Genomic DNA, 25,014 nt, shown 5'->3' with positions numbered 1-25,014 from the left:
CTCCTCTGTTAGTATGAGCTGGTTGGGTTTGTCCTGAGGCTGAGGGATTGGTGCAGCACTGCAGAGGCCTATGCCAGCTCAGGTGAATTGTCCCGTGGAAAGGTTTCACCTTGTAACTAGCAGGGTACTTGCAGTTTAGGAGATTCACTGTTCCACATGGGCAAAGGAGTCAACACCAGGAAAGAAAGGAGGCTATCTGTTAAAATGCTGAGCCCCTTTCTAAAAAAGAACTGAGTCTGAATGCAGCAAAGCCTTTCAGTAAATGAAGCATGCTCTATTGGCTGCTCCTGCACTGGGATTACTGGACTTGGTAAACCTTTTGAACTATTTATGCAGGAAAAATTCCATTTGGCATTGGGAGTATTGACATAACAACTGGAATCCTAGAAGAACAAAGGATGGTCACCCTGCCTCACGACAGTAGCGGCAGCTGTCCTCCAAATCCAAGAAAGAAAAAAAAATAAAATAACCATGGGGCAGCAACTGACTGTTTTAGTGCCTCGTACAGTTGTAGTGGTGTTGGAACAAAAAGAAGGACATTAGTCATCACCAAGCAGAATATTAACATACCAGACAGTACTGCTAGAACAAGATGACGTGGAGTTAAAAGTAACTAACCTGGAGTTAAAAGTCACTAACTTGAATCCAGCAGTGTTCTTAACAGCTAACCCATTATGAAAAGATCTGGCCCATGATTGTTTGCAGAGCACTGAACAGGTGTACTGTTGTTGAGATGACATAAAGAACTTGAAAGACATGGATTGGGAACTCCTTGTGGACAGGAGCACCTTTGTGAAAAACGTAATCCGAAAAGCCAAGTTACTCAGTCGTAACTCAGCATGAGTTGCTAGAAGCCAAAGCTAAAATCCCCAACACATTGGCTCAGAAAGCAGAACTGATTTCATTGACAAAACCATTGGAGCTCTCACGGAATAAGATTGTAAATACATGGACAGCCTTAAAATTTGCTTTTGGCGTGGTCCATGCCCATGGAGCTATTTGGAAAGGGAGGGCTGTTAATTTCCCAGGCATCCCCTGTGAAACATAGACAAATAACACAGTGATTGTTAGAGGGGGTGCAGCTCCTTGAGAGGTGGCATCAATGCTTTGTAAAGCTCATAAGTCAAGAAGACCCCAGTAAATACTGGAAATTGCCTGGCTGACAAAGGAGCCAAGAAGGCTGCTGGTGGGGATGTCCTTTTGGTCTTACCTGAGAAATAACAGCATTTGGACAAGCAGGCTTCTGATTACCAGGCTAAGAATGAGAAATTGGCAGAATAGTTAGATACTGACAAGAGTCCTGAAGGATGGTGGATTACATCCAGCAAACAAATCGTGATTCCCCAACACCTTATGAAGAAAATCTCAGGAGAAGGACATATGTTAACTCCCTGAGGAATAGAGTTTATGGTAGAAGCAATGAAGCCTCAGGTTTTGAACATAAGAATGACTGGTATAATAAAAAGCATTGTTAAAAAGTGCCAAACACTTAAAGAACAAGGCACATCAAATTAGATAGCGTACACACACACCTGTGACTGTTAAGAAGTTGTCCAGGAGACTATTGGCAAATAGGTTTTGCTGAGCTGCCATGGTAAAAGGGCCACAGGTATTTATTGGTACTGGTAGATACTTTTTCAGGATGGCCAGAAGCTTCTTCTTAGTGCGCTAACAAAGCTAGTAAAGATTTGGCGAAGGAAATTGTCCCAAGGTTTGCAGTATGAATGGGAATGTCACCAGACAGAGGTCCACATCATTGCTGAAATAGCAAAAGCCTAGCAAAAATGTTAGGGGTAAAGTGAGGCTTCCACACTCCGTGGAGACCTCAGTTTAGTGGGAAAGTAGGAAGAATAAACCAGAGTCTGATAGAATATATTCAATCCCACAGGCAGGTGTTGTATTCTTGTTATATTTCATATTTCTCAAGTCCCAAGCTGTGCCAAACTGTTCTTCTCTACAGCACAGTCCTTCATGTGTCTTTTCAGGGGCTCCGCCTGGGCTCTCAACCCACCCCTATTTATTCCAGTTACCTTCACAAGCTACAGCTGCTGCCCAACTAAGGACTTTGCAGCTGTAGCTCATTTGGAGTAACTAGGACACACACAGATCTTACAGGGATTCTCTCCATAAGGACCCACTTATTTAATACATAGATGTTAACAGGGACTCTCTCCATAACAATACATATATTCAGGCCCCCACATACATATATTCAGGCCTCCACGTTTCCCCCCTTTTCTTTTAACAATTATACAATTACAATACATATGCAGTCCCAGCTCTCAGGCTGCCACAGCTCTCGGCTGTCTTGGAACACATACAAATCCCTCAATGTTCCAAGGCTCTTTTCCTTAAAGGCCATATTCTTACAGCTTTCTGCTGTTACAGCTCCTTAATTCAAAGGCCGTATTATATTCTAAAGTCCCAGCTCTCAGGCTGATATTCCAAAGTCCCAGCTCTCTGGCTACCACAGCTCTCGGCTGTCCTCTTATTCTAAAGTCCCAGCTCTCTAGCTGCCACAGCTCTCAGCTGTCCAGGGGATTCCATACCTTCTCTCGATGTTTGGCTGCATGTTCTTCCTCACACAGGGTCACCAGTTGTTGTATTCCATATTTCTCAAGGCCCATACTGTACCAAACTGTTCTTCTCTGCAGCACAGTTCTTCATGTCTTCTCAAGGGCTCCTCCTGGGCTCTCGACCCACCCCTATTTATTCCAGTTACCTTCATGAGCTACAGCTGCTGCCCAACTAAGGACTTTGCAGCTGTAGCTCGTTTGGAGTAACTAGGACCCACACAGATCTTACAGGGACTCTCTCCATAAGGACTCACTTATTTAATACATAGATCCTACAATACATAGATCTTAACAGGGACTCTCTCCATAACAATACATATATTCAGGCCCCCACAGGCAGGTGTTGTCTTCTCTCCACAGATATATTGTGCTGGCAGCATCCATGACACTGGACATCACAGCTCATCCATACCAACCAGGAGACTACCTCGAAACCTGGACTGACGAGCCTCTCCAAGAAAAGTGGAAGGGACCATATCAAGTGCTGCTAACCATCAATACTTGTGTGAAGGTGCAAGAAGTAGATTTGTGGCTCCCCAACTTATGATGGTTAAAACAACTCTTTGTACTTATTGTGCTATTTTTAACTCATGCTCTTGATCACTTGTTGCAATACATACTGCTGTATAGACTAGGCCAATATAATAAGTGGATATGAAAATTTGAAGAAATTATATTAAAGTATCAAAGGGGCAATTTGTTACCAAACAAGTTATATTATTATGAATAAACTGATGTTTATAATGATATTATGATTTGTTGTTATTAGGAATTAATTATTGTTGGCTATGTAACCTAGCATACTGCTTGTAGAATTTATTTCCCAGCTTTTGGTGACACAGTGTCTTGGTTTAAAAGACAAATGTCTGCCAAGGAAGGTGGAAACCTTACTGGAATGCAAAGATGATCCTGCCTTCAAAATTATTGTAACTTATAAATTGCAGGGCTTTGAGGCAAAAATATAGGAAAGGAAGTAACAGTTCTTTACTGGAAAATATGCATATGTGTAGTTGTGTAAGACAGCAGAACAGACTACACCACAGAAACAGAAGTTTCACAACTGCTGAGTGCCGTGTTTCCCCTCTGGTGTAGTTATGACCATGGACGGCAGGGCACGAGACAGAGAGCATACCATGATCCCCTCATTCCGCTCCAGGAGGGAAGGAAGGAAATTGCTCCTTTTGCAAACTCCAGGGGCAGCATTTGATATCACCACTGCCAAGGAGCAGCTGGAAGAAGCAGGGGAAGCAGGCAGATTCAACCGTAGTGCCAAATTGCAGCGTAGCAATGTCCTGGAGCCGAATGCACAACTGTCCTACAGCGCCACGAATGTCCCACGGCACCGCGCGACCGCTCCCTCTGCTCCGCAGAAATGGCAGAAAGGGGGGACGGACCTGCCCCCCCAGTGAAGTCTCGGGCAGAGCCCAAAACTTCTCACACAATATCCCTAGTGTTATAAAAAAATGTGTAATTGTTGGCTTTCATTATTATATATTGGCTTTTACAAAATATTTTGATATAGTAGAGTTTGTAAACTCTTTTAAACTGCTTTTAACATAGTATAATTTGTCAGACTTTTATGGTTGCCATAATCCCTGTGTAGATTGTATATTTTAGTGTGATAAAATATAGTTTAGGCTTTCGCAAAATATTAAAATAGAGCCTTTGTGCTGTATATTATAACATTAACTTTTGTGGAAGTAATTGTAGTTGTGAAATAATAACTAATGCCTTACTTTTGTAACTAACTAACCATAGTGAAATGGCTAATATTAATTGAAAGTACTTGTAAAAACGCAAATGTATTTGTATGATAAGATAACATTGGAAAGAACTGGGCAAACAGCACCAAAAGAGCAAGGAGGAATCTACCACTGACTCTTTGGCTATCAATAACTGTCAAATCACAGACCAGGGGACTGTGAGAAATGCTACTCACTTCCAAAAATTTAGAAAGGTTTATTAAAACCTTATAAAAAAGCCACAGCTGTCTCCATCTCGGTCCGGCCTGCAGCGAGCCTTGCCTGCCTGGCCACCCCTAGCCAGCCACTGTGGGCAGAAGGGCAGGGGTAGTGATGGCAGGTTCCCTTTCCCAGCACCCCACATGAGGAAAGGTGTTAAATAGCGCCAGTGCCATGGCAGCCACCGCTGCCTGCGTGATGGTGGCGGAGCTGCATGGCTGGCGGTGAAAACATGGTGAGTGACTCCCTGACATGGAACCTAGATGAAATTGACCTCTTGGCACTGCAGGATCCTGGAGGAATCTTTGAATTGGTGGAACTTATTGGCAATGGTGCCTATTGGCAGCAGTGTTTCTTCCAGTCAGAGAAGAGGAGGAAGTGAGGATATGTGAGAGAAAAAAGCATGGCAGCACTAAGGTCAGTGGAAAAAAGATGGGGAGGAGGTGCTCCAATTGTCAGAGCCGAGATTCTTCTACAGGATGTGGCGAGGACTATGGTGAAGCAAATTGTCCCCCTGCAGCCTGTGGGGTCCACAATGGATGCAGAGATCCACTCGCAGCCCGTGGGAGGAGTGCTCACGCTGGAGCAGTTGGATGCCAGAGGAAGCTGTGATCCATTGGGAACCTCAATGGAGAGAGAGAGCACTTGTTTCCAGAGAGAGAGAAAGAGGGCTCTTGTTGCCAAACTAGAGCAGCCTATCCTTAGAGTACTGCATCCTGTGGGTGAGTGATTCACACCACAGCAGTTTTGGGAGGACTGTCCAGTGGAAAACACCAATCACTTGTTTTTAAAATTTTAAAAGTTTAATAGTAATAAAATGGTTATAAAAATAGTAATATAATTAGAGTAATAAAAATTTGGACAATTAGGATTTAGGACAATATGAGACAATAAAAACAAAGAGTTACAGACAGTCTGGGTACCTCTTTCTGGGCAAAATAAAACTGAAAAAAGACACACATTAACAGAGGATTAACCCTTAAAGGCAATCGCCTGTTGCATATTCATACATCTCATACAGCATGCATAAATTCCATTCAAATAAAGAATTCTGTTTGGTCAGTGTCAGCTTCTTCCTCTGAATCCTAACGGCATCTTCAGGGCTGAGCAAGGCAGGAAGAACTTGATAAGAACTCGATAAATTCTTTTTCTCTGAAAGATTTAGGTGTCCTGTGGCTGCTATCTTGGTGTGAGTACTCTCTTTAAAAAAGTATCTTACCTAGCATAGTTTCTATTTTAACATTATGTTATAACCTAAAACTATATTTAACACACTACTTAAGATAATTACAGCATTACTTTCTAACATAACACATACAATATTCATTTTAGTATTTGCGAAAAGCCAATCATAAAATAGACATTTTTCACAGTCCTTCCTGTGGGAAGGACTCACATTGCAGCAGTTTTGGCCGGACTTCTGCTTGTGAGATTGCAGCCATGATGGAGAAATTCCTGGAGAACTGTCCCCCATGGGAGAGATCCCATGGTATAGATCTCCCTGAGCAAACAGAAAAAGAGCTTAGATGACAAACCAAAACTCCCATGACCCTGTTTCCCTGCGCTGTCAGTGGGAAAGAGGGAGGGGCTGGAGGGGAAAAAGGTAGGCTTTTACAAAGGCTTATTTTACTTCTCATTATCCTTCTCTGACTCTGTTAATAATAAATTTACCTTAGAACCCGTTTTCTCCCAGTCCTTATCTTGACTCATGGGACCTTTGTTAATTTTTTTCCCTCACCTTTGCCCAACTGTAGCATGAGAGGATAAGCCTGGCATTTGGCAAGTGTCAAACCACAACAGGTTCCCAGTTACAGCACAGGAGCACCACGAGCTTACACGGAAAACAGGGAACATACGGGAGGTCAGAGCAGAGTGTCTAGTGGGAGAGATTCCTCTTTGTGACCAATTACTTGTTTTGTCTGTGGATGCCAGCAGCCCTCTGAAGCACCTTTGAGTCTGCACCAGGAGGAGGGCAGGGCAGACCCTTATGAGGAAACTTCTGTGTGAAGCTGCTCTTTACAGCACCTGAGCTCTGTAGGGCTCCCTGGCCTACTCCAGAAGGGACATCTCAACTGTCCTCCTGGACATTTCCAGTGCCTCTTCCATGCCTTTGCACCTAAATAACTTTGACTAACTTTTCTGCTGCACCCTCCAGGACAGCAGTGCAAAACATTAGGCAGTTTTTCCTGATCGTTGCTAGAGGGACACATGGGACACATGTTGTGTCATCCACCCAGTGTGGCTGTCCCATGCCAGGACACGACAGGACAGAGACCCCTAATGGAGGATGTGAATAATCACTAGAAGCCTTGGGTGTTTGTGTTACCTCCTTTGGGTAAGGAATGTGTTGGTCTTTTGATGTGTGCAGGCTCAGAGAGGCTCTCTCACCTAGGTCTTGCTGTAAGCCTGTCTTTCCAGGAGTTCTGGGTGTACCGTGTGTCTTCTGCCTGGGAAAAAAAAAACCCCACACCATCAATTAGTCACAGGATGCCTAGTATACCCCTTGTCATTTAGAGTGACTTGTGCTATTTTAAAGATGCTGTTACTAGTTGGGTGAGTTTCCAGAAAAGATATATAAAAATACCAAGAAGAAAGAGAAAGGCAAATGGCAAGGTGAACAGAGGCAAGGCACTTCATTTGCAAGAAAAGGGAAACTATTATTACTTGTTCCTTCTGCAGTTATTTAGTCTCGTGACACAATATATCGACCGGTACGAACAACGCAGCTGTTAATATCAATGTGATGATGACTGTTCTTCTGAACATCTACAAAAAGAAATCAGTAAGTTCACACAGAACATGAAGTGATGCCAGTATGTTTCTGCTGTCCTCTTCCAGGATCTTGGACCAAGACTGCAGCATTCAGAATTTTGTGCTCATTTATTCTTTGAAGGAGAGAAAGGAACAGTGTAGCAGTATAACTGTACCAAAGATGAAGGATTATTTAATGATTTTAAATAAATATTGATAATGTCTCATGCTTCCCTGGTATCAGGTTGTGTCAAAACGCAGAACTTTTGATCTATTTGTGTTTCTTTTTCTGAAATATGGTTTATCACAAGAGAGGTGTCCCAATCTTCCTGACACATATCCTCCAGTGAGATATTCTATGTGAAACGTTTTTCTGCAGCATTTGTCCACCAGGAGCCTGCTCTGTTTGGTATCCCCCAGATGTGTGTACTGCTGCTCTACATAAATTGTTCTGTAGAAGTGTAGACATACTGTGTATGCACAAATGTAGATATTTATTCCATCTATATATGCACACATATTCCATCTATATATCCCCCCCACACACACAAAGGCACCACAGGGAAGAATCTTCTGGAAGGTTTCAAATCCTGAAATCTTCATCCAACATGAGATCTGACCTCACAGAATGTTGTCTAGCAAGACCGGTGTAAGTACAAACTGCCCTCTCACAATTTTACATGCTTCCCTAAGAGCTCCTCATGTGTTACACATCTCCACACAACTGCAGCCCACCCTCCCTTCCTTTTTACAGGTGGAGTGCCTTTATTTTTCTTCTTGTGGGTGGTCGAGGAGGCAGAACAAGGCATGGAGGTGGCTGGCAGAGAAGGTAAGTCTGCTCGCCACTGTTACTGTTCCATTGATGTTCTGGATGTGGTGTATTTGAGGCCTCTCCTCCAGGGCTCTGTCATCCATCATGTGATGCTGGGGGCAGGCTTTCCTGTTGCTGAGCACACTGCTATGAGGAGACTCTCAACGGGCAAGAGGGAACAAAATTCCACTCTGAGCTCAGAGATTGCTGGTAGCAAAAAGAGAAGATGCTTTTTGTACTCTGGTGAGTTTACAGTCAAAGCTGGGTGGGTTTCTCTCTCTGTACAAGGCTTTCACTTCCCCCGAGGAAAGTGATGCCTAGAAAATAGAAAGGATCTTCCAAAAAAAAGTTAAAGTGAATATAAAAGCCAATCTTTATTTGAAAGCCTTCAGGTACACAATATGGTGAAAACCACACACGGTACAGTAATTCTACAGTTTTTATAAGGTCAATTGATAAATATTCCTATTATATACTGTTCAATCAAAAGGACGGTTAGGTAAAAATTCTGGTATGGCAATCTGGACACTATCTACCAAGGAGATGCTGCTGCATTGAAAATCTCCGTATGGCAATCTGAACACTATCTACCAAGGAGATGCTGCTTCATTGAAAATCTCCATGTGGTGGATAGTGTGGTGATGTACCTTCTGAGTACATCAGACCCAAACTGAGTGCCCAAAAGAGAGAAGGTGTTAGTGGAAAACTTACTTTGGATGTTGAGACGTATGTCTTTGCTGAGGGAGCCATGACGGAACACATTGAAAATGCATCTGTAGTAAGAGTCATCCTCAAGTGTGAGATTTTGGAGGATGATAGCTGAGGCCTTTGGAGTTGCTCTAGTGAAAGACACCTTCTTCTGAAATGACCTTGTCAGCCTCAGCCTGTGTATTGGGCTGTAGGTGGCCATGTTATGGAAGGAAGCCCCATTTCTTTTCTGCCAAGTAGCTTGCAAAACATCCATTGAGGGCAAGAAGTTACAATGAAAATTTGCCTCTCCCCCAAGGGCGGCTACGATGATGATATCAGATTGGATGGGTTCCTTCAAAGCTAGGAACAAAGCAAACCCCCAAATCAAGGCAGGAGAAAAAGCACTTGACTTAGGGAAGGCCATAGTGCCTTGAAACATCCAGTCACATTGTTCTCATCTTGTGGAGCACTGGAATAAGGAACTTCACCATGGGGTCATGGGGCACACCAGCAGACCTCAGACACCCTGTTGTCACAGGTGTGTCACATCATTATCCTTTGCTGTACAATTCCATGGAGAAGAGGAAGGCAGCATGGGAACAGAGGGCAGGCAGGCTCTGGAGCAAGCACAGCAACCACCCAGCAAAAACAGCTCTCAGCCCCGAGAGCACCCCTGCTTCCCTCTTGCCAGCACCTGCTGGGCTGTGGGGAGGCAGAGCAGCCTAGGGCTCCCTGCAGCCAGGAGGCAGCACAAAGGGCTGCAGAGGGATATGCCCTGCTCCAGCCTCTCCCCAAAGAAGTGTGTGCTACCTGGACATGTACACTGGGAATGCAAACCTGCTCCATCCCCTGTGCTGAGGAATTCAGTAAGACAACAAAGAAAGGGAATATCCAGGTAGATCATATGGCTTGCGAGCAAAGTGGCCTGTGCTCTTTGTGACCAAACCTTACCCAATTTGGCTGCTGCTGACTCATGCCCAGCTCACTAGCTACTCTTCCAGTCACCAAGTTGTGTATTTCAGTGAACATAATATCCGTTTGCTAGGAAAGGTGGTGGTGCTCCAGAGTTAATCTGGGGTGAAGAAAGGGTGCTCCACTCACCCATTGCTGGTTCCACTCGCTGGCAGCCTCCACAGAGCAGCAGGTGGCAGACTTCAGCCCAGAAGAGCAGGGGGAAGATCACTGTGGGGCAAAGCAATTGCCCAGGAAAGCTCATCCCTTTCCCCGCTTCCCTCAGAGGGCAGCTGGGATGCCTAAGGGGACTACAGAAGATTTTGTCTTCTTTTTTCAGAGTGCTCTTCAGTGGCCAGTCAGCAGCACCATTGTCAATCATTCATCAACACTGGTTGCCAGAGGTGAAACAGAACAAGGGCCACTTTGTACTTTCTTTGATTTTCTTTCTCTCCATCAGCAAAGCCTGGTGATGTCCCTTGTTCATCCCATCCCACCAGTCTCTGCTACGAGCTATTGAAAGTATTTGCAACTCTCAAGGTGTGAATTTGCAGTTTTCTTGGTATGTATGGAGGTGTCTAATGGAGAGGAAAGAAACAAGGGGACACAGGCCCCAACAGACCCTGCTCCCTTTCTCTTTGGCCGGAAAGGGATGGTGGGCAGGGAAGTGCAGCCTGTGGGTCACTGCCTCTGAGGCTTACCAGACACCATGCTGGGTGACAACACTGGGGCCCTCTTTCCTCCCTTGGATCTGACACAAAGGAGTCACAAACAAGAGTAGATGATTTTCCATCAGGCGAGCAGTGTGGAGATACCAGCAGGTGTCAGTGCTTTGCCACAACTCACAAGCAATCTCCTTTATGAAAGTAGCTACATTCCTGTAAACAAGGAAGGCTCAAGGCAAATTGATTTATTTAAACTGAAATATAAGCCTGGGTGTTTAGGATGAGACGCAGGCCTTCTGTAAGTTACCTAAAGGATAATATCAACTAGAATATTCTGATTGGGGAAAAAAATTGGGGGTTTTTTTGCCCTTTTTTTTTATTATTAAGAAGTAGGGCTTTTTTTTCTGCAAGGATTTCATCCTAGCCTGTCATGTACAATTTCATGTGCTCTTTTACTAGGCAAAGCTGCTGTTTCATTAGGGTGTTTAAGGACCACAGCTTCTGACACATTAGGGAATTTAAAACTCTGTACTGTAAAGGGATCCTAGACTGAGGATCCTCTCAGGCTTTCCAGAAATTTCAGGTAGCTTTTCTCAAAGTTGAACAGACTACAACAGAGCCCATCCACAAAGAGTTGGACTAGTATTCAGTGCTCCTTTCACCATAGCTTTATATGTCCAAAGATGAAGGCAGCAGAGCTATGAGAAGACCATTTGTATGGCTTCCAAAAACATGAGCAATTTCTGGTGTACTGAGAGTGAAAACAAAAATACACTTGATTTGTATCTATCTGCCTGGCTTGATAGTCTCATTTATAAAAGAGAAAAATGCAATCAATTAGTGCAATTCTTTTGTTTCAGCTGATTCCCAGGGGCTCAGTGCTGAAAACTGAATGAAAAACAATGGGTTATATTTTCTTCCAGGTCTGATTTAATAAGAAAATTTACTGGTGTGGTGATTAGATGAATCATTCCCCCAGGGTCACACAACAGAGAATTGATGAGTGATGCATTCAAAGGTCTATAACCAAAACAAAATTTCTTTTCACTGAACAAATTTAGTCCCATACCTCTGCCAGCACTGGTTTCAGAAGAAGAATATTCTTCCTATTTCAGCCAGTGCCTGTAAAATATCTAAGAAAAACATTTCAGCTATTTTTCAAAGTCACATCTTCAGCCAGAGCTGTTGGGGAAAATTTGCTTGCATCTCACTGCTCTCTTAGAACCAGGAACCCAGTGTCTAGGCAGAGAAAGATACCAACACAATATACCCCTGAAATAGCCTGGCATACCAAAACAGAAGCATGGACATTTTATGCAGCCTGAAGAACCTTTATTTATCTATCTCAACTGTTTAAAAGTACGCTTACATGAGTTAAAATCTTAACCCAAACTGGCTAATGTCAGGGTCAAAGGATCCCAAAGCTGAGAGATGCAGGCTACATTTGCTTTATAAAGAGAGACACATAACCTAGTACCAGTTTTTTCTAAGTGAGAGGCAAGCAGGAAGGTGGCATTCCCTCTTGCCCTTTTTCCATCAGTTAGGAGAAATTATACCCTGCATCAACACTACTTGTCCTGAGGCTGGACAAAATGCAGTAGCACATAGTGGTCACAGGCGAGTTGGGTGAGACTAACAACTGCCCAGCATCCAAGCAGGCAAAAATCCTGGGCTTTTTTGTTTGTTTCTTTTTTATTTTTATGTTTTTGTGGTGGTGGTGGTAGTATTAGCTCAGAACATTCCTGTAGAATTTATTTTAAAAGTGTGATCTGCTTCCATTTACTTACAAAGTTAATCTCCTTCATATCACTTGTATTGGAGCAGAAAAATAAAGTAATCCATTTCACTTAAATTTGCTTGCATCCTACCAGTTTTATTTCTATTTCTTATTTCAAGGTCCACACCAATTTCACCTATCACCTCCACCTACAGCCATGCAGGGCCACAGCAAGCAAAAGGTGTTGGGCATCAAACCCACCCATTTATTAAAACAAATACTAGGTATCTGTGTAAACTGATTTGAAATATAACCTCCAAGGAATTCTTACAAGTTGTTAACAGAAGTAACAGGACAGACAAGCACAAACTAATTACAAAGAAATCTCATAACAGCAGTTAGGATGTTCATCATTCATAGCCAAAACTTCTGATTCCATCAGTCATACCTTTGTTTATTCCACAAAATATGGTTTGTATCTATTTAATATTCTTTTTTTTGCCCCATAGCTATCAGCCACTTAATTTTCCATAGTCTGTATTCTTGCATTAATTTCATTGCTACGCGAAACCAATCACCACAGCAGTAGCACACAAAATTTTATGGTACTGCATCTTAGTAGGTGGCTTTGGAGAGCATGAAGGTAAGTACACCTATTGGTTTTAAGTGTTCTCTTACTGGATATCATGTTCTCATTCTAATATGAATGAAAAATAAATCTTGTATAGAAATTTACTTGTAAACCATTGCATCCCTCACCCAGCTGCTAGACCTATCATGCTCATAATCAGAAAATTCTAAAAGCTCATAAAATTTCTACATTCAGCTAAAATTAAAAGAAACTACAAACTCACACATAAACAGATACTTTCATGGCTCCTAGTCCTGCTTTCCCACACTCCAGGAGATCAGCTTGTATAAAACAATAATTGATAATCACTGCCATTTTCCTGGGTTTGAATAGATTTATCACTGGCATTGTCTCTTTCTCTCTTTCCTCAGGAAATCCTTTTCTTTACCCAAATCTAAACTCCCTGTTTCTGCAAGAGATTTTTTTTAATTAAAAAAAAAAACCAACAAAACCTTAGTCTAAACTCTAGCAGAAACCTCATGTTAAAACTCAAGGTACTCTAAATTGCAAGTGCAGACTGTACAGAATGGCAAGGGCTGAGGCTACACAGCCTGCTCAAGAAGGATGCCAGGGGCTTTCTACCCCATTCCAGCCCTCCACAAACCAAGGGGAAACCCTTCTCTCCTGGCCTCTTCCCTCATCAATGAAGAAATGAAGCAGCAATGGTAGAAAAGTTTGGACAAACCATTACTTCCTCCTTTGACAATTAGGGGGCTATGGAGAAAAAACCCAATTGTAACAGCTGCAGCCAGTTCCTCTTTCCCCTCACTCACCAACTGTGCTATTTCTAGGTATTAGGAGGGTTTAAAAGAAGTATTTTATAGCAAAACCCATGTTTATTCATTCTCAACTTGCTTTCATTTTAGTTCACTTGGGTTTTTGACTACAACTTAGTGATTCATGTGGGATGCCCATTTGAAATACATGTATGAGGAAAAAACAGATGACACACATTTGCTCCGGGAAGCCAGAAGGAGAGGAAGCAGCCTGCGCTGGTGGCTTCCCACAAGACCAGCATGAGCCAGGTGGGCTCATTCCTCCTTCCCTAAGTCAACAAGACTTCATGAGCATATGATACAATTCAGGGAATTACAGGAGATTACAGCTCAGATCTGACCCACTGCTTAGAAGCAAAGCGTGGTCAGAATTGGGAACACTCCTTACCCTGCACTAGTACTTATCTGCCCACGTGGAAATAAATAAAGCACCCACCTCCTCAGACCTATCAGCCTCTTACTTCCCATTGCACTCACCTGCCACTACACTAGGACACAAACAAAGTGCACTAGACAACCTACTAACCCTGTAACTGCCCTTTTATTGCCCTACTTCCTCCTGCAGGTGAGTGGGATGCCAGGAAACCCAAGGCAGCTGTGATAAATCAGGTACATGAAGAAGGGAGCTGTGAAAAGCTCTGAGAAAAAGGGAAGAAGGGAAACATCTATGTGCCTTTTACATTGCTTTCCAGGAGAGGTTACTGGAAATTGGACTTGGCACTTCTTCATGACTCTTGGCTTGAAGCCTGTTACTCTTAGCACCTGGGTTATAAGTTTAGGCTGGCTGCAGTCTTGGCCTGATCTCTTGTGCCCTTTAGGGAACAAGTTCGACACTCGAAGTTCAGAGCAGTGTGGTGGGCTGTTCCGCAGGTTTTCTGCAGCCCAGCTCCTGGTAAGGGGCTACTTTGGTCCATCAGCAACACTTTCCAAGCCAGCAGCGTTACAAAATGTTGCCTTATTTCAGACAATCCCCCTTCCACTTTTGAGTTTGCAAAGTTAAAATATCAAAGAGTAATAAACAATGTTAAAACCCCCAAAAATACATGAGTTCCATTAAATGGATCCACAAAGCCAGCCTGAGTTTCAAATAAATACTTTACATTTTTTTTCTTATGAAACAGAATATTATAGTATAATAAAATAAATAAATATATATTATAAATTGCCCCTTTTTATATTTCTCTTGGAGAAAGTCACACGAGGTTTCCTTGGAAGCTTGAGGTGCCATTTTAAGAGTTTATCTCTTACACGTGTAGGTGTGGCAGCTTCTCAGGTGTTCAGTGGCACACCAAGGCTGTGGGATATTGCAGGAGCCCACCTGCTTGCAGCTCTGTACTGCCTGCACTTGCTCTGTACTGCCTGCACTTCTTGGCCTTGGTGCAGGCAGGAAGTACCTGATGAAAGAGAAGTTGTTGTGTTTATTTCTTCAAAATATATGGATATTTTAGGTGTGAGGGTAAAGATCCTGGATATTTGTATTGCCAATGAGTCCTTGCATCTCTTTGTGAGGGGAAACTAAAGTTCTCCCCTTGCAGTCCCATCAGCAGTCTTCAGCTTGGACCTAGAGGTATAACACCTAAGACATGTGTTGTGTTTCCTCCACTGCTTCTTTTTTTCCAAAATGTTCACCAGAATCCAGGGTGCACATGCTAGACATGTACTGCAAGGAGGATGAGGAGACTTCACAAAACTGGACTATGATTTTCTGAAACAATTGCACTTCACCTCAGTTTATCCCCACCTCAAACCTGTATCCTGCACCCCCTGCACCAGGATAGCTTTAGAGTACAATCAGCAGTGCCTCAGCCCATGCCCCAGTGTGGTACCCTGGGCTTCCCTCACAGAGGCATGGTTTTCCTCTAAGACCACATTTTGTTTGAGGCCCCTCCTCAAAGTTGCTGCCTTCGTGAGCTGCGTTGGTTGTGCTGAGGGAGGTTATTTTAGGAGCTGTAGAAGACCCACTGCTTACACAACTATTTTGTGCATAAATATAATAGTAGAGTGATGCTCCCACTTCAGTGTGCCTTGTCATTGGCATAATGAAAGTTTTCTAGCTGCCAGCACTCTTGAGCACCTGTAGGCTGGCTATACACAATCAGGTTTCCCCTTCCCAGCTGTCTGACTGGGGGCTCATTCCTGTGTCCCTCTCCAGCCCAGTTTCAGCCTGGCTTGGGCAGTGTGCAGGCAGCCCTTGTGTGGCTGGGCAAAGCCAGGTCATGGTATTGAACCTCAAGACCTGTGGGAGTGAATTTTGCAGCACCCTGAGGAAAGGCAGACCTACCCAGCAGGGCCAGGTTGGGTTTCTCTCTGCATCACGTAGGTGTCTGAGGCAGTGGAAGAAGAAGCAGGTGAGAATGAGAAGGGAGGTCAGGGGGACCAGGACCCCCAGTGCAATGGCAATGGCCGATGCCATGCTGCTGTCTGGACCTGTGGGGAAAGTAACAGGTACTCAGTTTGTGCATGAAGTAAAAAAAACAACCTGAAACCCATTTCAAGCATCCCTTGGCCATTCCCTGGGGTGAAATGAGATGGTAAGAGCACTGGGAACACATTCCAGCATGATGCACAGAAGTGGCATTGTCAGCCCCTGTGCTTGGTCTGATGTTAGGATCAGGCATGTACAACCCAGCCCCTCTGAGCTACCCAACACTGGCATGTTTTGGTTTGTCACATTACGTGACAGGGAACCCTGCCACAAATAGTCCTTCACAGAGACAGGGAGGTTGGGGTACATCATGGTGGGTAAGAGGACCTGAGGAGCAGTAAGTAAGACATTATGTGCCATTGGCCAGGGCATCTGGATGTTTCATGGCACCTCCTCCATCCCTCCCAAGCCCAACCACAGCTGCTCTTCCAGGTGCCTTTCCCACCTTCCAACCCTCTGAGGAGTTTTCTGATTCTACCCCAGGAGGTGCTTCCCAATTTCTGCCCTACCCCAGAGCAGGAGCAGAGTTACATACTGACCCTGCTCCAGGCTGTCTGTGGGCAGGACCAGGGTCATATTTAGAAAAGGATGTTGGATCATGCAGGTGATGGGGTACTCCCGAAGGATTTTGGAGTGGGTATGGGTAAAATTGCTGATGACAGTCACGGTCTGGTTGCTGAACTTTATGTAGTACTCCTTTGGTTTCTGCTGCAGTATGCTGGGGAGGTGCCAGGTTATTTTTGGAGCTGGTTTCCCTGTTGCTGAGCAGCTCATCCCCACCATTTTCTCAGAATCCTCAGCTTTGTCTGGACTGGATATAAGTTTAGTTTCCACTCTGGGGTCTGAGATGGCTGTAAAGAACAAAGTGACAAAGTCCATTAGTTTCTGCCTATGTTTGAGCAAAGAGCATCTGTATTTACAGTTATCTTGGAGGGAAAGCTTACTATCTAATCTTAGCTCCCCCTTCCCAAAGCCCCAGCAGTGACAGATGAATATGAAGGTGATCAGACAGTAGTCTGGAAGTGAAGAGCTGGACAACAGAAAGGGCAAAAGGGTAGAAGCATCATGTTTCAGTTCTGTTACTAGCAGCAGCCACTCAGCTGAGAAGTGGTGATTATGGCTGAGTTAAAAGCAGAAGGCGGTGAACTGCGAAGTCATATGTCATGTCCTTTTCTCTTTGAAAGAGCTGAACTGCTTAAATGAGTTAGAATTATTTTCCTTTAAAATTACCTGCAGGATTAGTTTTACTGCTGTTTAGCATTTTTCCTGTTGAGGTGTGTAGAGTTGCAAATCAAAGGACTAAATGGATCTATTTATGCAAGACAGTAATAGTGAATTCGTATGTGGTTCCACCATGGGATTTCATGGTTTGTGCTTGTTTAACTTTGTTTCCTCTTGTAAATGGGTTTTGGGTGCATCATAGCATCCCTCGAAACTATCATGAAAGATCGCTTCTTTCAACACTCTCACTCCAGAGATTTGTGGATGCTGTCACATTTAATTTTGGTCTGGAAGAAGGATGAACTACAGGCATCATTCATGCTTAATCACTCACATGAAGCCTACTTGTTGATTCCTATTTATACAAACTGTATTTGCAAGAAATAGATAAAGGGGAGAAGTTCTGGAAGTTGGTTTCAACCTGGATAGAACTCCAGATGAGATCTGAGCACATAAGCCATGTCCCATGTGAGAAATCACCTATTTATCCCTTGGCATAAAATCATGCCATAATTTAGGTCAGAAGAGACTTCAGGAGAATGTCTAGTTCAAGCCTCTGCTCAGTTTGATAAGGTCAGTTTGCACAGGCACAATATCTCTAAAGGTGTGTAATTTGGGAGTGCAATCCATGGGTTTCTGCATGGCATCTCACCAGCCTGCCTTCTTCTTCAGTGCATGTGCTGAGGAAATAGGGTCTACTTCTAGGTCTTGGTTTCTGAGAATATTGCTTTTTTTTAAGCATTTAAGTTCAATGGCAATTCTAGTTTCAATCAAGTCTGAATTACCATGAATGCCTTCTGTTTAAAAAAAGTATCCACTGCTGTAATTAGTAGAACTCCATGTGTATATTACTACTTACATAAGAAAAATAACAGTGTTAAGTGCAATATTTATGGTAAAGTTAATTTTTATCCCAACACTGGAACATACCTCTATCATTTAGCAATTCTGCTTTTAAATGAGCAAACAAAAGATATTTTCATTCTTCTTAGGAAAAACAACGATTTTTCCTTTTGAGAGGTAAACAAAGATTTGCCTGTGAGGTGTAGCAGACACTGCAAAAAGGGGAAAAAGAACATGCCAGATGTGTGATGGCACCTATAACCTCCTGGTACAATTCCTGATGCACCTCAAAAGGTTGTCTGTCTCTTCCAAGCCATAACTCCCAGAGGGTGGAAGCAAGACTTTGTATACCAATTTTGTTGCTTTTTGTTTGTTGTTTGATTTTTTTACAAGCCTGACCTTATTTACTTACTATGGCTGTGTGAGCATAGAAAAAATAAACTTGTATTTCTCACTTTTTGCATCAACCATAGACAAAAACTCAACACCCACAGAGTTGCTGAAACCTCTGACAAAAACAAGGAAAGTGTTTAGGGGGATTTCAGTTGGGACATCTCAAAATCTCCCAGATATGAAAAGACTAGTGTTGCAAACAATTTATGTTTCGTTTAAAAAATTATCTCTGAACTTCTTTCACTCACGAGATGCATAAAATTAACACATCCACCCACAGCATTAACTTCAAATATTAGGTTTCAAAATTCACAAGCAATCACATGGAGAAGTCACAGATGTTGCCACAGAGGATGAGAAAAACTTGTCAGTGTCTTGCCAGAAACACATGCACTCTGCACCTGCTCTTCTTCTGACTAAGCAGTTCTGTCTCTTCTCACAATGGACCCCAATGAATGATCCTGCAGGGCTGAGCTTCTCTCTAGCAAATGTCTGTAATAGGTGCACTGTCAAAACATGTAAGTGCTTGCTTTTGCAGGAAAGTCCTGCTGTGCTGTTTGCTAGTATGTGCTGGCTGTTCATGTTTGATGCATACACTCAACTGCTTCTTTTGCCTTTTCATCAAAATATTTGTTTCCAGTGAAAAAGTCTTCACCTGAGATGTTGTGTGCCAGTACTTGCTTTAGTCTCTCTTGCAGATCAGTATTGCAGATGTTCGCAAATTTGAGCTCTGTCAGCATTCCCAAATATCTGAAAATGGCTTAATCTGTAATGACTTTCTGTAATTAGAGGGAATTAGGCACTGCTAAGCCTTTAAACATAAAAAGCATATAATGACCTGATTCATTATATGTTTTTTATGTTTAAAGGCTTAGCAGTGCTGTTACAGAAAATGATAACAGATTGTAGGAATCACAATATGCCTCGTGATGACAGAAAGCTTTTTCAAACCATATGGGTGTTCACCAGCAGTACTGTGCCTTGGTTTCCCTGTCTCAGAAATTGCGATGGCATTTTTCCAGCTGGGCTCAAGGCTTCCAGACAAATGTTGCTGTCTACAGTGAAGGCAGGCAGTCTCCAGAGTCAGCACAGCAAATGTCCAGGGAATTTTGTGGCTCAGCAAGTCTTGCCCATCCTCAGGTGGCACATCCCCCTCCCTCCAATTTCTGCCTCTCATAGCCCCCTCTCCCTCAATCCTTATTCTGGATTTCATTCTCATTCTCTTTGACAATGAAGTTTGGCAAATATTTCCAAAGTAAAATGAAGGGGGAATGCAGCAGACTGCTCAAAAGAGACCCACTAAGCTTGCTTGAAACTATTCTGTTCTGAAATGGATTTTGCTACAGGGTAGGACATTTCTGCTTCTTCCTGAGTTTGCTCTTTTCAGCCAGGCAGGTCTGATATCCTTCCAGTCATACTTGTTTCTGTTTTTACAGTGTTGTAACCAGTTCTTATGTGGTTTCACTTCCCCTCATTGTGTGGTGATGGTGCCCATCCCATCCCGTCCCAGAACAGCTCTGTTAGCTAAGGCTGCAGTAATCAGACAATTACCAGCTTGTAAATTCCCTGTTAGTCCCCTCTTGAGGGCAAAGACATCGCAACGTTTAATTTTCAACTGGTGAAAATTAAACTTACCCTGCCCTGAACCTCTGAGCCTTGGGAGATTCCTGCTGGCTTCACTTTTCCCTCATGGGGCAACCTCTGTGCTTGTTCAGACAAGTTGTTCCCATCATGAGGATTTGGGGTGTAACGAGCAAGATTATGGCTTTTAAGTAATATCATATAAATTGACTTCAGTGAGATAATCATATATGAATTAAAACCTGCTGTCAAAGTGCCAAATGTTTAGTTTGTTCATGATGACTCTCCAGGGCTGGTTTGATACAGCACATTACAGGAAGGCTATCATGACTTTGGTGAGGCAGCCTCTAGCGGTCGCCTATGAGAGAACTTAAATCTTTCTCAGTTGATGCATTTTCATCTGAGGCAGGAGAAAAACATCCCTTTTCTTTTTTTAGAATTAGCGCTCTGGTGAAGGATGAACCATAGCCTCACAGTTGGTGAGTTTGGGAGGGAATTCCCCCACTTGGATAGAAAAAAAACCAAAACCCAAACCCAAAAGAAATCTCTGTGTTTATGTGATTAAGAAGAATGAGATCCCTCTGCATATCAGGCACAGGGCCTGCAAGGCCTCCCTGGCATTCAGCAGCCTAAGATAAGAAATGCCTAGTCAGGATGACTGGACCTAAGAAGCCCCTCTTCTGCCTTCGGACTCTAGTTATCTCTCTTTAAGACTATAGGTCATGTTCACCTCGATCCTTACCATTGGACAATTTCCACAACTCCTAAACCCTATATAAACACCCTCATCTGCCCAGCTCAGCAGTAGAGCTGTCACTGAGACCCTTTGCAGAAGCTGCCAATAAAGACATCTCTGTGGAACCTCACACAGCACTTCTCCTCTCTTTCCCTGCATGTGCCAAAGGCACTTAGCAAGGAAAAGAGCTGAAAATCATTAGTGAGCTGAGAATCTCTAAAGAGCTGATCTCATTTAAGAGCTGAGCTTGCTAAGATTTCCTGCAGCCCTGGAGCCTGTCTGAGGGGCCCAGACAGGTTGTGCTTAACTGGACTTCTCTGTTTGGGACACCCAAAAATGGCAGCCATTTTTGGGGAGACCCCGAAAACCCCACAGCCACCTCATACCTCTGCAAGGCACTTCCATGTTTTTCCTGTAATATATAATCAGTGCTTACCCTCTGAATGACTCAGAACTGGCTTTCTTTAGGAACTTTCCTCTTCATATATGAAATACCGCATGAATTTCTCCTCATTTCTCTTTTCTGCCCTAATTTTCCCAAAACATGGGAAAAAGAACTTTAGTTCCAGGCTTGGTTTTCCCTTGTATTTTTCACCACCACCTCCTTTCCCCTCTAGGTTAGGAGCTTTCTTTCTCCACACAGAGGACTCCAGAGACATGTGTGTGGACATATGTGTCCATGTCTTTGTCAACAGAAGGTACTAGGGGGGACATATCACCAGTGACAGGGCACAGACACTGATACTCTTCAGATGGGATATGATCTTTGGCCAGTTTCCCCACAGCAGTCTCATCTCTGAGAAAGCTAGGAGTCAACTGGGTGTCCTCAGAGCATGTTTAATGTCTCAGCTCTCTCAGCTGGACAAAACCCAGCAGCTTTCCTCAAAAGATAAGCAGCTTGTTACTCTTAGTTCTTTTGAGTTCATCTATTAGTCTTTATTTCAGGTTGCACTTGCAAGTTGATGATTTCATATGGAGGTGACAAATATTGCCATCTTGACTCATGATTTTTTTCAACTCTCTTCTTTAAGCTAGTTGATGCTGACATGCTCAAGATATTAATGTGTCAAATCCCATGAGCTATACAGTATTTCAGCCTTCCTTTTCTTTTTTTTTTTTTAAATCCTGTTCCTGACCCCAACCCAACTGCTGTTATTTTTACTCTAGCTTCAAAATGAGCTTCCAGCTATTCTGGTCATGCATGTGCCTCTTTGCATTTTGAATACTTTGCAATTTTTTTATAACCAAATGCAGAGCAAGTCAAAATTAGCCTGATTTCCAGGATTAAGAGGTGAGAAGAGCAGTGAAAGGAAGCAGAGGAGCATGGAGTACATGGCTGTGGCCAGGCAGCTGTCAGCACAGCACACGTCTAGGGAAACTTGGAGGAAGTCATGAGTTACATGTCAGTTTTGAATCTTGCTGTTGCTGACTTGAAAGGTAAGAAAATTAAAGAACTGTTGAATGCTGATTTACCATCAGAAGTAAAACCAGAGAGGGAGAGAGAGGCAGGGAGAACCATTTTTTCCGCATCAATGTTGCAATGTTAGGCAAGGTTTTTCACAGGAAAAATTACTTGGTCCTCAGATGAGCACCCGTACACAATTACAGTACCTTACCATAAACCTTGAGACACATCCTGCCAGTGACAGCCCCCGAGGGAAATGTGTTGAAGATGCATTTGTAGCATCCTTCATCTTGGAGGGTGACTCCATGAAGTGAGATGGCTGAGGCTTGTAACTCGCTGTGGGCAAAACTCACATGGCTTACATAGGCCTTGGCTATTTTTTGGCCATTAATTGTACTGTAAGTTGCTATGTTGTCTTCAGTCCCATCCGTCTCTTTCTGCCATGTCACCTGTATCACATCTTCTTTTGTGACTGACCGGCATGAAAAAGTAACGTTTCCTCCCACCTGGACTGACTGGACCTTTCTGTTCATCACCTGCACAGAGGCTGAGGGAGAAGCAGGTGCCATACTCAGCATTTCTCACACTCTTCTGCAGCCCAACCCCACCAAAGGCCCCCACAGCCCCTCACCCTCATTTCCAAGCAGAGCAACTCCGGAGGATTTCTCTATCCCTCCATCTAGGGAAAAGTTGAAAATGAACTTGAAAGAACTACCCAGAGAGTTTCACTGGACCTGCCACCTCTCACACCTAGCATTTTGCCAGCCTGATATCTGTGCTGCAGAGAGCACTGAGAAAGGCAGTTCTGGTGTTGGGAGCCACTGATTTGTCTGCTAGGACTGCTATCCCATGGGCACCCACGAAGAGATTCCCTAAACTTTCAGCCATGCTGACAAACAGCTGTTGGCCCAATACCACCCTCTTAGCCCTCCTGTGGCATGGGGTGTAGCAAATCAGTAAAAATGCTAAAAATGATTATGTGTCTCACTATACATACATCATGTATTCACACTTGTCAGAAACTGGTAAGGATCAGAAAAGTAGAAGAAAAAAGCAAGAAGAGTTCTCAGGAAGAACCTGAGGCAAACTACATCTGTCCTCTTATCTCAGCATTGAAGTCATGCTGCTGAGAAACAGCTGCAGAAGAGCATCAAAAATACTGATGGCCTGCAGGGAGAAAACTTGCACAGCATAAATACCATGGTATTAAAAGTCTCCAGGGAAAAGAAGAAAATCAGTCTCCTCTTCCAATTCGTAGACATGCAAAAATTGTTAAGGGTACAGACAAAGTGAAGCTGACAGCTCAGCTCAACAGTTCTTATGGCATAATAGTTTTCAAAGTTTATTTGTGCATGGCAGCATGGGAAGGGAGGTATCAGCAGTAACAGTTGCAGCACTGAGAACATAATTCAATTTACAAGAAAGGGAAATATCTTTGCAGAGAAGGTGAGGCTGTCTGCAGTGTCCAGAAGTACACTAGGCTGACCTACTCAAGAAGGTGCTCTGAGATTCTGGCTGTGACCATGGCCAGGCAGATTTCCATCAAAGACCAAGAAGCCAGTTGTCAAGCTGTGCCAGTCACTTTGCGTTCTAGATCTCAGCAGTGCCATAGGCAGACTACAAACCATGATCATGGAAGCTAGTTTGAAACTAATTCAGCCTTTTCTACATGATTTTAAAATACAAAACCACTGTAATACATCCATGCTTTTGATGGCCTGAGCAGATACCTAAAAACACAGTCTGCCTGCTTTATAATTTGCCCATTGCAATACCTTTATACATCTCTCTGGAATTTATGGTGCACTGGTGCTAAATTAAGAACTGGATGATGTCAATGCAACAGCAGTGACATGCCTGAGCCCAAGGTAAGTAGTACAGTACAAGTGCCCTGTAATCACTAGGTTTGCCCCAGGAGGGTGCAAAGTGGGGACTGCAGCACCCAGCAGCACAGAAGGAGGCTGGCACAGCCACTGAGGTCCCTAATGCTGTTAGGAAAATTACACAGACACCCACCCAGACAGATAAGGGAGTTACCTGGAACAGCGGTCCAGACACTGGAGAGGAGAAGGCAAGTGACCATCATCATCTTAGCTGTGTGCTCAGAGAGATGAACGAATGATCCACTGAGTGCCACTTCCCCTTTTTTAATGCTTCGCTTTTACTCTAGGGACATTCCCCACTAGGAAACTACAATAAATGCCACCTTGTGAAAACCTCCTGCTTCTATGACACAACTGAATTTTAGGGGACATGACAACAAATGTCAGAGCCAGAAACTCAGGTTTTCCCAGCTGTGCTGATAAGCAGACAGGGGTACTGGGTTTTTCACAAGCACTTTGTCCATAAGGTTTGTTTTTCATAAGCACCTACCTGGCTCAGCACCCAGTGTCTGTGGGCTGCAAGAGGAAAGGCCACCCTGGCCTTGACCTGAGCTCCAGGAAAGGCCATGCTGCAACGAGTAGCACAAATGTAACACAGAGCACATATGTAACTCAGAGTTAGGAGTCTGCACCCATCATGTAATTCAATGATGAGGTGATGAAAGACCCAGGAGGTGCTGATGCTTCTGTAAAACAGCTCTTTCTCTAGGTTAAGGAGACCAAAGCAAGCCAAGAGGTGGACTCAGGGCCTAAGTCATATGTTGTCTCAGGGAAAGAGCAGGGCCTTGGTCTCACCTCTCCTCCATTGAGGTTGCCTCCATTTCCACAGGTCCATGATCCTTCCCCAGCCCTGTCCCTTGGAAAGACAGGGTTGCCTTCCACAAGCACACACTTCCTCCTCCACTATCACCTGAGATGACTATAAAAATAGGTCACACAACTTGTCTGAGTCATTGTTTTTGTGCCTTTTTGCTTTGTCATTGTTATGCCTGTGTTCC

The 25,014-nt window shown here is 43.6% G+C and overlaps 1 protein-coding gene across 1 annotated transcript; it reads right to left on the bottom strand.

The window, feature by feature from the left end:
- Positions 1 to 15,624: 15,624 nt before the first annotated feature.
- LOC128933493 (OX-2 membrane glycoprotein-like) lies at positions 15,625 to 22,711 on the bottom strand. Its single transcript, XM_054270485.1, has 3 exons — positions 22,345 to 22,711; positions 16,494 to 16,805; positions 15,625 to 15,956 (listed from the first exon to the last, which is right to left on the bottom strand). Exons 1-3 carry the CDS (start codon positions 22,709 to 22,711, stop codon positions 15,625 to 15,627), a joined length of 1,011 nt encoding a protein of 336 aa, XP_054126460.1.
- Between the last annotated feature and the right edge of the window lie 2,303 nt (positions 22,712 to 25,014).

The sequence above is a fragment of the Melozone crissalis genome, unplaced genomic scaffold (genome assembly GCF_028551555.1).
Source record: "Melozone crissalis strain CALT ecotype California unplaced genomic scaffold, PUWL_Pcris_2 ptg000009l_1, whole genome shotgun sequence".
NCBI classification, from domain to species: domain Eukaryota; kingdom Metazoa; phylum Chordata; class Aves; order Passeriformes; family Passerellidae; genus Melozone; species Melozone crissalis.
Note: the sequence above shows the minus strand (reverse complement) of the source record. Positions and strands in the feature narration are given on the sequence as shown.